At 38.6% G+C, this 14,172-nt stretch overlaps 1 protein-coding gene across 1 annotated transcript; it reads left to right on the forward strand.

Annotated features, from left to right (window-relative positions):
• Window positions 1-3,393: 3,393 nt before the first annotated feature.
• On the forward strand, window positions 3,394-14,172 carry btc (betacellulin, epidermal growth factor family member). The gene is made up of 5 exons (XM_034125654.1): window positions 3,394-3,711; window positions 7,062-7,157; window positions 10,238-10,358; window positions 11,393-11,539; window positions 12,760-14,172. Exons 1-5 carry the CDS (start codon window positions 3,672-3,674, stop codon window positions 12,893-12,895), a joined length of 540 nt encoding a protein of 179 aa, XP_033981545.1. The 5' UTR covers window positions 3,394-3,671; the 3' UTR covers window positions 12,896-14,172.

Here is a 14,172-nt window from a genome sequence, read left to right on the forward strand (position 1 = left end):
ACACAGTGCTCCAAGTGGGCCGGTAGCATCTTTGCTGCTATTATGGAATGCCTGCAATGAACCAGAGGAAAAAATAAATATGGCACTTCCACATTTTTTCAACACTGCTTTACCCACTGCTTCACATCGGGTACTTAAAGCTGCATGCGCATTACGTTAGCGCTCAGGTGCTTACATTAGCGTACCTAAACAACCTAAACTCCATCCTCTGCTATTGTCGGTTTGATGAGAGGGACATCAAACAGCTGTGTGATAAGCTTCTGTTATGTGTGCGGGACCTTGTCTCAATTAACAAAGCTGCAACAGCTGCAAAGGCAACATGCTAACACATAGCTAAAGACCCCTGAACCCAGAGTGATGATGTTGAGTGTGTGCCGACTCCGAACACGCAGCATGACACATATAACAATTACTATTGCAATAAGGAAGACATAACACAAGTTAATATCGGTGAGAATTCTAGTTGTTGCAGTCGTGGCGTCCTCTGGCCTGCCAATGTTCTTTCTGTAGCCCCGGACAATTCTCCCTCATACGCCGTGCTTTACCTGAACCTCATCATGACTCTAGAGAGGACGGCAGGATTGTAATTTCCCGTGTTCAGTGAATGCAATTATTATGTAAAAGATTATTTCCAAGGCTCACCTTCATATGATCATTATAGTTATACAAGAAATAAGAGAATGAATGAGAAACAGTTATGAAATACTATATGACAGTAAAACAAGAATACAGTTTAAAAGGGGAGTGATTTGTAAAATCAAAAAGACATATTGATGGTGTGGTATTTCCAAGTTGAGAACAAGAACAATACTGTGTGTGTGTGTGTGTGTCCCAATCCCAAACCACGCCCTACACACTCCCCCTCCGTGGAGTGACTCTCAGCTCAACGAGGCTCCCTCCTGTCAGATGGAGGGAGTAAATACAGCGGCAAGCTTTGGGACAAACTCCCCTCTCTCCGGCAGAAACAGGAAATGCCGTTACTGAATGTAACAACGGTTTCAAATCAGCATCTCTTAGACAAAACATTAAAATGAATAACTAAAATAAAACTCCAAACATCTTTCATTGTGTTTTTTGTGAAGCTCTTTTAATTTTAAACCTGATGTTTATAAGCTTCTTAGTTTTTGCAACAGTCTGTAAATAAACACAACTTTATAATAAAATGCACACATTTACCTTTTTCCAGACTAAACACAGGTAAGTTAAAAAAAACATGAGGTTATCATCTGGATGTTTGCTGGAACTGTTTGTAAACAGCGTGTTTCCTGACGGACACACTCAGCGTTGAGTCCAGTCAGGTAGTGACCGGGAAGGTTTCTAATTTCTCTAATTCCCCTCCTCGACTCCCCTCCTCGACTCCTATCCTCGTGAGTTAGTCCCGCCCACAGGAGATGCGAGCGGAGGAGCCGAGGAGGGGAACCGAGGAGAGAGGAGGGGAAGCAGCAGGCGGTTAGAGAAATGAGAACTCCTCTCCTCTGAGCGGTCATTTTAAAGAGACGTCCATTAATGATGACAGGAGGCACAGCAGCCCTCTGTCTGATGGACAGATGTGTTCATGACCACTTATATATATACTTTAATTCATTCACAGTGCGGTATAATGAGACAATAACAGGCTACAGATGCGAACACACATGACACATATATTTATATAAATATATACAATTTCAGAATCAAACAAGTATGAGAGCACTCTCATAATAACGTAACACAATCAGAGACTGGATATATCCACCCCCCCCTGAGAAATGAGATGTCCTTCAACATGGCACGCTGAAATCCATTTCCGGGTCACTACTGGAGGACCGAGGATTCGAGCAGTCGAGGAGGGGAAATTAGAGAAATGAGAAACCTTCCGGGTTGCAGTCGAATAGTCCAAAAATCAGCTCCTAAGTTTATCGTCTATTCCTTGACCTCTGAGTGAAACGTCATGGGGTTAAGGGATAGTGGATAGGAGAATTCAAAAGGACTTAGGAGAAGAGACTGCGGTACTTTAGAGAATCCGACTGCACTTTCACTATCCCACGTGTTTATGATGCGCCAGCGGAGGTCATAAATGTTGACTTTATTTGATCATTTCAGTAAAAACTAACGTTCATATTTCTCTTTTTGATTATAATACTGATGAACGTTCAAAACAAAGCACTTTGGCAACTTACCACATACGTTTTAAAATGCACCGTAACTTTCATGATATCATTTCTCGGTCATAATCGGTTGTTTCCGTGAACGGCCGATTGTTGTGTGACGGCAAATGCTGCGGCCGCAAGGCATTGTGGGGCAGCATTTTCTCCTCTCCTTTAGGTTAGGGAGGTCCAGTGGTTCCTAAGCTAAAGGAGGTTATAAAGGAAGTTTGAAACCTCCTTTCCTTTTAATTTAGAGAATTGGAACGGCACTTCATCATGGCTGCCACTGAGGGACTTCCGGGTCATTTCACTCCGTTAGGAAGGTTCCTAAGCTAAATGGACTATTCGACCGCAACCCTGGTTTTTAGTTCAGAGTGTCCTTCTCCTAGATGGGTTGCCTTCCATGGCTATGAGCCCCATCTGCCCCTGCTATTTTTGCCCATAGCTGGGGAGCAGTTTAGGGAACGGTGCCTTGCTCAGGGACACCTCGGTAGCACTTGGCCCCTGGTGACCTTCCAGTTGCCAAGCCAAGTCCCTATGGACTTCGCCACCACCGCCCAAAAGGTGGTTTAATTGTAGCTGGTAAGTAGTTGCAAGTAAGCTGTAGTCTATGGTGGTAGGCTAGTGCAGTAGTGTGAGTGTATTTTGTTTGTGTTAAGTATGGCCAAACCACATCACGGATTATTTCTGAAAACAGTATGGAGCTCAAATACTTTTTTTCTCTCAGGTTTACCACAAGGTGAGTTCCTGCTTCTTTACACATGCTCTCTCCAGTACAGATTAGCTCTGAGTGTTAGCGATGAGAGGAAAAGAGAGAGGGTTTTGTTTTCTGACACTTTGTGAGTCTCCTGACACATGGGACACCTTTTTGTGTATCAAAGACATCAAACAGTGCATTTTGCATGATAGGTCCCCTTTAATGTTCAAAAAGCTCTTTATTCTTCTCAGACTGCCTGTGCTGCAGCACCTCTGAAACCAGAGCCCAGTCTGCTCTGATTGGTCAGCTGGCCGGCTCTGTTGTGATTGGTCGACCGCTTAGAGATGTCTATACAAACTAATAAAAGCTGCGTATTGTTCACTTCCACCTGTTGCTTCATTCTTTGAGAAAAAGGAGAGCAGGTATAAAAGGTGCAGTTGTTCCCAAGCAGGAAATAACCTGCTGAGTCTCCTTTAAAGGAGGCGGGGAGCCGGGAGTTGGGTTTCAGTGCCACCCCTTTTTTTATCCTCACACACACTCACACACACACACACACACACACACACACACACACAGTGCCTCATGCTTTAAAGGCTCACTATGAACCAGACTGCCTGTAATGCAGGATCACAATGCCACTCTCACACAGACACACACACACACACACACACACACACACACACACACACACACACACACACACACACACACACACACACACACACACACACCTGGGGAACTTCCAGTGTCCGCACTTTCACTAAAGGTCGTTGACCTCTGATTTATCAGTTTTTTCTCAATGGATCTGAACTTGGATTAGCGTTTTTTGTATTTATCATAAAGTGAGGATGGCCCAGGTGTACAGACTGTATGCAGGGGTACTGACAGGTAAGATGTTCACTTCTCATAACAGAATCACATAATCCTTAAACAGACATGTTAAAGTCACGTTTACATATAATTCATATATTCAACATGTGCTTTTCGTGATAATTGTCATCAATATTCTCAATTCAACAGAAGATATAAGCCCCATAACTCGACATAAACTGTTGAATAACGTGTATATAACGTTATATCTATTTGATATGCTTTGTATGTTGTTGTTTTGAGTTTTTAGACACAATTCAACCATGGTAGATATTAAAGTGTGTATTTAAACACATGCAAAGTGTTAAAAAGTGCCTGTTTTGCATTTGTTTTGACTGTTGCCGCACTTTTTCATCATCCATGTGCCTTCAGAGTAAAGCAGGTCAGAAGACAGTGCTTTTCCTTTGAGCTATATTTAGACTTTTGAGTTGGTTAATGATTGAGTAAATACACCTGCAATATTTCCACTCTCATTAGTCACTGTCAAACAGGCTTCCCTAATGTGGACTCAATCATACACGTCTGTGGTTAATGTTAAGTGTGTGTGTGTGTGTGTGTGTGTGTGTGTGTGTGTGTGTGTGTGTGTGTGTGTGTGTGTGTGTGTGTGTGTGTGTGTGTGTGTGTGGTGTGCGTGTGTGTCAGAGTTGCCTGTTTGTGTCAATAAAGATAATTTAAACCACCTTCATTGTGACAAAAAAACTGGTTTTGCTCTAAGTGAGACTATTAGCTGAGGCTTGTTGACTGTGTGTGTGTGTGTGTGTGTGTGTGTGTGTGTGTGTGTGTGTGTGTGTGTGGTGTGTGTGTGTGTGTGTGTGTGTGTGTGTGTGTGTGTGTGTGTGTGTGTGTGTGTGTATGTGTGTGTGTGTGTGTGTGTGTGCGTGTGTGAGTGTGTGAGAGAGAGAGAGAGAGTGTGAGAGAGAGAGTGAGAGTGAGAGATCTCCTACCTTTTAAGGCCAACTGGAGTCATGACTCTGCATCTTTTCTTCAGTAACTTTAATTGTGATCATGTGTTTTCTTTGGCATCTCCTTTGTAGATTCCTATAAACAGCGCAAAAAAAACAAAATGTCTACCTAATAGTATCCAGAAGTTAGTTCAAATGAGAGAGACTAAACACTATCCGAGAGGAATCTGGATGTTTAAGATGAATAGTCAAAGAAGTTAATTTACAGAACAGCTGTAGTGAGGAAATTAAACATGTAACAAGTAACACACATATTACAATGGGAAATAAATAGATGATTTGAGAGGATATAACCTGTACATTATAGAAGTACTCAGATCTTGTCCTTGAGTAAAAGTAGAAGTACTCAGATCTTGTACTTGAGTCAAAGTAGAAGTACTCAGATCTTGTACTTGAGTATAAGTAGAAGTACTCAGATCTTGTACTTGAGTAAAAGTAGAAGTACTCAGATCTTGTACTTGAGTAACAGTAGAAGTACTCAGATCTTGTTCTTGAGTAAAAGTAGAAGTACTCAGATCTTGTACTTGAGTCAAAGTAGAAGTACTCAGATCTTGTTCTTGAGTAAAGTAGTCAGATCTGTTCTTGAGTAAGGTAAATCTTGAGTCAAAGTAGAAGTACTCAGATCTTGTACTTGAGTATAAGTAGAAGTACTCAGATCTTGTACTTGAGTAAAAGTAGAAGAAGTACTCAGATCTTGTACTTGAGTAACAGTAGAAGTACTCAGATCTTGTTCTTGAGTAAAAGTAGAAGTACTCAGATCTTGTACTTGAGTCAAAGTAGAAGTACTCAGATCTTGTTCTTGAGTAAAAGTAGAAGTACTCAGATCTTGTACTTGAGTCAAAGTAGAAGTACTCAGATCTTGTTCTTGAGTAAAAGTAGAAGTATTCAGATCTTGTTCTTGAGTAAAAGTAGAAGTACTCAGATCTTGTACTTGAGTAAAAATAGAAGTACTCAGATCTTGAGTCAAAATAGAAGTACTCAGATCTTGAGTCAAAGTAGAAGTATTCAGATCTTGTTCTTGAGTAAAAGTAGAAGTACTCAGATCTTGTACTTGAGTAAAAGTAGAAGTACTCAGATCTTGTACTTGAGTCAAAGTAGAAGTACTCAGATCTTGTTCTTGAGTAAAAGTAGAAGTATTCAGATCTTGTTCTTGAGTAAAAGTAGAAGTACTCAGATCTTGTACTTGAGTAAAAGTAGAAGTACTCAGATCTTGAGTCAAAGTAGAAGTACTCAGATCTTGTACTTGAGTAAAAGTAGAAGTACTCAGATCTTGTTCTTGAGTAAAAGTAGAAGTACTCAGATCTTGTACTTGAGTAAAAGTAGAAGTACTCAGATCTTGAGGAAAAGTAGAAGTACTCAGATCTTGTACTTGAGTAAAAGTAGAAGTACTCAGATCTTGAGGAAAAGTAGAAGTACTCAGATATTGTACTTGAGTAAAAGTAGAAGTATTCAGATCTTGTACTTGAGTAAAAGTAGAAGTACTCAGATCTTGTACTTGAGTAAAAGTAGAAGTACTCAGATCTTGTTCTTGAGTAAAAGTAGAAGTACTCAGATCTTGTACTTGAGTAAAAGTAGAAGTACTCAGATCGTGTACTTGAGTAAAAGTAGAAGTACTCAGATCTTGTACTCGAGTAAAAGTAGAAGTACCAGAGTGTAGGAATACTCTGTTACAGTAAAAGTCCTGCATTCAAAATGTTCCTCAAGTAAAAGTAGAAAAGTATTCTCATCAAAATATAGTGAAAGTAGCGACAGTAAAAGTAGTCATTGTGCAGATTGGTCCATTTCAGAATAATATATATGATATGTTTTATAATGATTGATCATGAAAGTGTTCTCAAAGCTGGTAAAGGTGCAGCTAGTTTGAATGACTTTGTATACTGCAGGGTAGCTTGTGAATTTACTCGTAAAATGGAAATACTCAAGCACCTCAAAATCATACTTAAGTACTTGAGTAAATGTACCTAGTGAATGATGTCTAGGAAGCAGTGGTGTTTAAGTCTAGGGCTTTTATTGTGAAAGGGAGATTTTGAACCTGAAAGGAGACAGTAATGCTTTGTAAACACTGATTGTGTCATTTCTCTGCACACATTACATTGTGCATTCAATGTTTACTTTACATTGCTAAGTTGAGGGAGAAATGTTATCTATTCCCACTTTAAGTGTATAACAATATATCAAAAAGGGGTAGAAACTCCTACTTCCTTCTCCCTATCGTATATAAAATACTTAGTTATAATATTTATTGCATTTTCCCTGTATATTTTGTCTGGGTATTCTTGAAATGAAAAAAGAGGAAAACTACTACTTTATGTGGACACAAATTGGTTAAAAAACATTGTGCATGTGCATATATTTGCAAGTGTTTTTGTTGTGGGTGTTTACCTGTGTTTGTGTGTTTGTCTGCAGCTCTGGCTTTGTGCAAATACTCTCTGGCCGGCAGTCATGTGACCGAAGCGTCTGCCAATCAAACCGTGTCAATCGGACACGGAGACAACGGCACAGGTAGATATGGACAGGTGGGAAAGGGGGGCTTCAACTGGGCCATAAAGGAGTTTGGATGTTTTCCATATTCTCTCAAAAGCTCGTTATAGAAATGATGGGCCTCCTTCAGCTTCTTCGTAAACATCAGGCAGGCTTGTAGTTTAAATCCTTAAAATGTTAGTCTTTTTTGTATGTATTACCTGCATCAAAATGACTGCTTTATCAAAATCAACTTCAAGTGAATAGTTCCTCGTCTTCAGATATATGCTTTGCTTTCTTGAATATTGAAACCACTTATTTCTGTACCAATTTAATCAGAGTTAGGGTTTATTATGTTTACACATACAAGGAATTGTTCTGGTTTTTGCATAAACACAGTAGGACGAATAAGGTTGTAAAAAATATGCAAATATTGTTACAAAAATGTTTTAAAATTGTTATAAATGCGCAAAAATATACGTAAAATTACAATAAAAAATACAGTTTGTGCAGTATACCAAAATGTAAGTGAAAAACATGTATATATACACAGCGTCTATGAAACCATAGCAGGTTAGCTTAGCTTAGCTTGGCTGAAAAAATGGAAATGGGGGTTGTTCACCACTGTTCTCCTTTCAACAAATACAAAATATGTGATTTTTACGCTATGTTTCTCGTACAAATTAAACAAATTAGACGGAAAATGTTAATTAATTTGATGTTAAGGTGCTGGTAATTCCCTTTCACATCCAACGTCTGGCTTTAGCTTGAACAAAACAAGCCATCAACTGCTTCCTATTTCCCAAACTATCCCTTCAAACTTTGTAACTTGATATTTTTCTTTTCAACACGGAGCTAACGGCTGCAAGCCTGATCTCGTGTTTCAGTTTCTATTGAAGCGCTTTCATTGAAGTCTCCAGAGCAGCAGTATTACTTTACGAGCTCGTATTCACAGATAATGGGCCGTGCAGTAAAGGCAGCGGCAGCTTGTAGTATAACGAGCATTATGTGTAACTTCAGGGGTCAGAAGTTCAGCGTTTTGGTCGACTAGCAGCTGTGTTAGGGAGTGTTTGGTGGAGGAGAAACAGAATGGGAATGAGTGTAACTTTATCCACCATGTGTTCAGTTGAGTTGGTAATGTAATGATTGCGACACGTGGTTAAAAAGACCCGGTGACACTTCCAGCAATGATTCATCACTCCTCTCTGGATCAAATTGCAAACTATTTATGCCGTGCCAGGAGGTGAGGGTGTAAGTCAAAAGGAGAAGCTGACAGAACGTTACAGAAATAGCTCGGCTTTTTAAAACAACTCTCTGGTGTTCTTCATGAGTTAGTGTGGGGTCTAAAGGGAGAGGACTTGTGAATTACAACATATTTCCTGCATTTCTACACCACCTATATATTGGATTAACCCTCCACTACATCCCAAAACAATGAAATCAACAATGCTAATGCTAAATAATAAGATGTTGATCTTTAGAAAGCAAAAGAGTCGTCTTGTTGCTACAGTTTGTCCGATCTCCGCCGCCAATTCATGTCGAATTTGGAAGCTAACGTTGGCTGGCTAAATTAGCTAACGTTGACTCGAAGATTTGTCGGGTATTTCACCAAATGTACTTTCTACTTTCTTGCTACGGTTTGTTCACAAACGTCTGATTTCCACCGCCAAATCCTGTCCAATTAGGAAGCTAACGTTAGCTGGCAAAGTTACTTGTAAATCAATTTGGTATTTCACCAACAGTACTCTCTACTTTAAGCTAACTTAAGCTAGCTCTTTAAGCTAATGAACGAGCTAACAAGCAGTTTCTTTTGTCATTAACTAGCCTGTCTTTTAGGGTTAGGGTTATTTGTTCTATTTTAAGTCCATGATTAAGCAGTTCAACTAAATGTTTCTTACCTTTGTAAACTGTCAGATTCCCATCGGAAATGACAGACTTTCATTGACCTCTAAAGCAGATTTTAGCTAACAATCAGCGGCTGTTTTTTTTCCTGTTTTCCTTGCTTTAACAGTAGGAGAGTCTACTTTAAGCTGACTTAAGCTAGCTCTTTATGCTAACTCCAACTAACCAACCATGTTATTTTAACATTAACTAGTCTGTCTTATGTTCTGTTATCAGTCCATGATTAAGCAGTTGTCTAGATGGTTCTTAACATTGTAAACTACATCTTTCATTGAAGCAATTTAGCTAACAGTGATACTTTCTTCGCTTTTTCGAGTACTTCACTTTTCCATTTTTTAGGTTTAAGAAAGCAGACATGCAAATTACAAAACATATGAAAGCATGATTCCAAGGTTTGGGGGAAAAAAAGTTGGGATTTTGATTTAACTTTTGCTGAAAATAGCAATAATGATCACTGATATACCAACCCAGTCTCACGGCATTTCGTGTTATTAGTCACGAAATTAATTTAATCTATTGATTCGTGTTCACCAACACGATTTTCGCATTTTTTTCGTGTCACACAGAACGATTTTAAAAGCAATGTATTTCTATTGGTAGTATGTTTCGTGCCTGCAACACGTCTTTTTGTCCGGTCGGGTCTTGGAAGACCAGAAGCTGTGTGGTTCATAGAAACATTTTCTTACTCAATATCTTACCCTAAGCCTAACCCTATCCCTTTTATTTTAAATTGTATAATGTCGGAGTTTTTTTGCCGTCCTTGAGGAAAAGAAATGGCTCAGAGCCTCAGAATACAGAAATCTGTATTTTTTTAAATATTTCTTTCCTTCTAATTTGTTATTATTTGGTGCAGGCACGAAACACACTACCAATATAAATACATTTCTTCTAAAATCGTTCTGTGTGACACGAAAAAAATGGGGAAATCGTGTTGATGAACACGAATCAATAGATTAAATGTCGTGACTATAACACGAAATGCCGCGAGACTGTGTCGGATATACTGATAATTATACTCAGTTGATTATGGGGACTGTATGATGATACGATGTGTTTAATAAGTCAAAAAGTTGGTTAGCAAACGTACAACTTTGCTCCCCCAAATGTAATAAAAACAATGTATTTGGGCGCATAATCTCCAAATTTCAACAGATGGTGAAAAGCTGGTGAACACAATCATCCTGAAACTCATTTTAAAGGTTATCATCTTATTTCTCCAGAAAGCACGACAGATACAGGGCAGTGGACCGGACACTTCTCAAAATGTCCCGAGGCTTTAACAAACTACTGCATCCACGGGGAGTGCCGTTACATTAAAGAACAGAATGCACCGTCCTGCAGGTAAGACGCTGCAAAAACACGGATAAAAGAGCAGAAATGGCAAAAGTACACACATCCTTTCCTCAAGTAGAAGTACAGATACTCGTGTTTAAAAGTACTCTGGTGAAAGTAGAAGTACTGACTAAACTTCTTTACTCAAGTCAAAGTAAAGAGGGCTTTGAAATGTACTTCAGTAAAAAGTATGAAGTAGAAAGTACAGGTATTTGTGTTCAACATGTAAGAAGTAGAAAGTACAGGTATTTGTGTTCAACATGTAAGAAGTAGAAAGTACAGGTATTTGTATTCAACATGTAAGAAGTAGAAAGTACAGGTATTTGTGTTCAAAATGTAAGAAGTAGAAAGTACAGGTATTTGTGTTCAACATGTAAGAAGTAGAAAGTACAGGTATTTGTGTTCAACATGTAAGAAGTAGAAAGTACAGGTATTTGGGTTCAACATGTAAGAAGTAGAAAGTACAGGTATTTGTGTTCAAAATGTAAGAAGTAGAAAGTACAGGTATTTGTGTTCAACATGTAAGAAGTAGAAAGTACAGGTATTTGGGTTCAAAATGTAAGAAGTAGAAAGTACAGGTATTTGTGTTCAACATGTAAGAAGTAGAAAGTACAGGTATTTGTGTTCAACATGTAAGAAGTAGAAAGTACAGGTATTTGGGTTCAAAATGTAAGAAGTAGAAAGTACAGGTATTTGGGTTCAACATGTAAGAAGTAGAAAGTACAGGTATTTGGGTTCAACATGTAAGAAGTAGAAAGTACAGGTATTTGTGTTCAACATGTAAGAAGTAGAAAGTACAGGTATTTGGGTTCAACATGTAAGAAGTAGAAAGTACAGGTATTTGTGTTCAAAATGTAAGAAGTCAAAGTAAAAAGTCGTCAGAAAAATAAGTAGTGGAGTAAAGTACTGATACCAGAAAAATGTACTTAAGTACGGTAACAAAGTATTTGTACTCCACTACTTCCCACCCCTGTAAAAGAGGCAGTAGTGTTTCTTTATTGTCTGTTATATCAAAACAGTGAAAGTATTTGTTTTTTTCTCAGGTGTCAGCATGGCTACATCGGCTCCAGATGTGAATATCTGGACTTGGATTGGCGGATAGGAGAGAAACGACAAATAATAATCGCCTGCGTCATCGCGGGGCTCGTTTTCCTGATTCTTCTCATCGTATTCATCTGTATTTGTTCACAGTAAGTTCCTGTGTTGTTCTACATAAAATAATGGTGGGAAAATATGTCTTTTTTGGGCAAGTTAGAAGCTTTTGAAAGAAGTATCTAGAGCCAGGAGACGCTTAGCTTAGCATTAAGACGAGGACGTTTTTTATTTTACACAAGCTTTGACATTTTAACACTTCGCATATTTTCTACGCATTATTCCACGGCATCAAACTACTCATCTGACCTTCGTGATAAAGTGACTAAACTTATTTCCCAGCAGTGTTACTTGTTCATTAAGTATCTTTCATTGGGTTAAGACCTTACCATGTTTGCAGGTTTTTCCTTATGAAATAGTAATTTTCTGCAGTGCTGAAAATCATCACACTCTTGAAAGTGTGTTTGTCGCGCAATCAAATTGATCTTAAACACTATGGTAGGGGATATAAGCCCATAAATACCAATAAAATACAAAAACTAGTTTGTATTTTATTAAAAACAGCAATACAAACCATTATATATTAAAAGAAACGTAAACGTTGTTAGGAGAAGTTAGCGTTACTCTGATACAAGTCATTTTAAGCTTTTACAAAGTACATTTTTTGTATAAATTCTACTTAAATTGAGTAAAACCTTTTTTTAAATATATAACATTTGGTTCCAATTTAAACACAGTACAGTACAGAGTTCCCTTTTCAGAGTTATTTCTTCTCTACTCAGTGTTCATATTCAACTCTGCATGATGATTAACACTGTATAGCATTCAATTAGATCAACTTCACTGCTATTTTACTCAATATGGATAGCAATTCTTTTTTAGCATGGTTAATTTCTGCTGTATTTAAACGCTAACTCATTTTGTCTTTCCCTCAGTCGGAGGTGCCGGTTGTGTTGGCGGTATTCTGATATATATACAAAAAAACATAGTTGTTAGGAGAAGCTAGCTTGAGTCATTTTAAGCTTTTACAAAGTATTTTTTGGTGTAAATTCTACTTAAATTGAGTAAAACTTTATTTTAAATAAATAACATTTGGTTCCAATCTAAACAGAGTAACACGCACTCCAAGTTCAAAGTTATTTCTACTCTATTCAGTGTTTATATTCAACTCTGCATGATGATTTACACTATCTAGCCCCTTTACTGCTATTTTACGTAAATTAGCATCATATTTGACTCAATATGGATAGCTTATTTTATTCCTGCATGGTTCATTTTCAGCTGTATTTAAACGCTAACGTGTTTCTCTTTCCGTCAGTCGGAGGTGCCGGTTGTGTTGGAGGAGACGAAGACGGAGAGAGGAACCGAGGAACGGCTCGGAGAAGCTCAGCATGATGGAGACACACACACCGTTAGCATCAGAATCAGAGCCAACACACACCAACGCTGTGTGAAGAGTGTGTGTGAGACCACCAGTCTGCGAAGTGTTTACAATGGAGGGATTTCTGTTCTTCATGTGACAGCTGCTGCCTTTTGTCTCACGGTGACATCATTTTTCCGGATGAAGATCAAGCAGCAGCACGGGAGTTTTGCACCCTTCTCTTAAAAGGGCACGAGTGTCTGAAGCTGTGATGAAGCTCCAGTACAAAGAGGACGATGAACACGAGTTCGGAGAGTTCATGCGTGTTGGCAAGGACGTTTCTTTTCCAACGCTGTGGAGTAACAAGTGCTGCAGACTGAAGGGCGCTAAATCAGGTGTTGCTATGTTGGAAAAAGATGTCACAGCACCTGGCAGCCGGGGGATAACAGATGGTCAGGTTATTGTGCGATGTGGGAGACAATAAGCCCTGTTGGCATCGCACTATAATTACCTGGGGAGCTTTAGACATGTATAATTACTGCGAAGGTCTTCTGTGATTTAATCCCATGCTGATCGGCAATTTCCGTTGTTTGTCAACTAAAAACTCACCCATAATAGCTGTAACATTTCCCCAAACATGGACTTCATGTGATTACAGTAGCCTGAGAGACTGTTATCTAAATCTAACGAGCTAACAAGCTATATATCTAACTAGCTAACGTTAGCTTTGTGCTATGTGGGAGACAATAAGCAATGTTGGCATCCGACTAGTATTTCACAGGGAGCTTTAGGAATGTATAATTACTGCGAAGGTCTTCTGTGATTTAATCCCGTGCAAATCGGCCATTTCCGGTGTATGTATTTTACCTACTGCACTTCCCCAAACACGGGGATAACAATACGGTGTGAGCGAACTCTATCTAAAAAACTAGTGAATGTTTGCTATATATTTAACAATGTAGTTAACGTTTGCCAGTAAAAACTCACCCCATTTTACCTACTGAATTTCCCTAATCATGGACGTCATGTGATAAGATTTAGCAAACGTTAGCTATATATCTAACAAGCTAACTAGCTAACATTAGCTATATATCTAACAAGCTAACTAGCTAACGTTAGCTATATATCTAACAAGCTAACTAGCTAACGTTAGCTATATATCTAACAAGCTAACGTTAGCTATATATCTAACAAGCTAACTAGCTAACGTTAGCTATATATCTAACAAGCTAACTAGCCAACGTTCCCCATCTCCATGATTTGGTGTTGTATTTGATATTTTCCTTTGCAAGATTTATGTTTTATCCACCTCTTGCTCGGCCAAAAGGCTGCATTGGAAACTACAATGAAAGTAAAAAACGTTCCTGAATG

The sequence above is a fragment of the Trematomus bernacchii genome, unplaced genomic scaffold (genome assembly GCF_902827165.1).
Source record: "Trematomus bernacchii unplaced genomic scaffold, fTreBer1.1, whole genome shotgun sequence".
Taxonomy (NCBI): domain Eukaryota; kingdom Metazoa; phylum Chordata; class Actinopteri; order Perciformes; family Nototheniidae; genus Trematomus; species Trematomus bernacchii.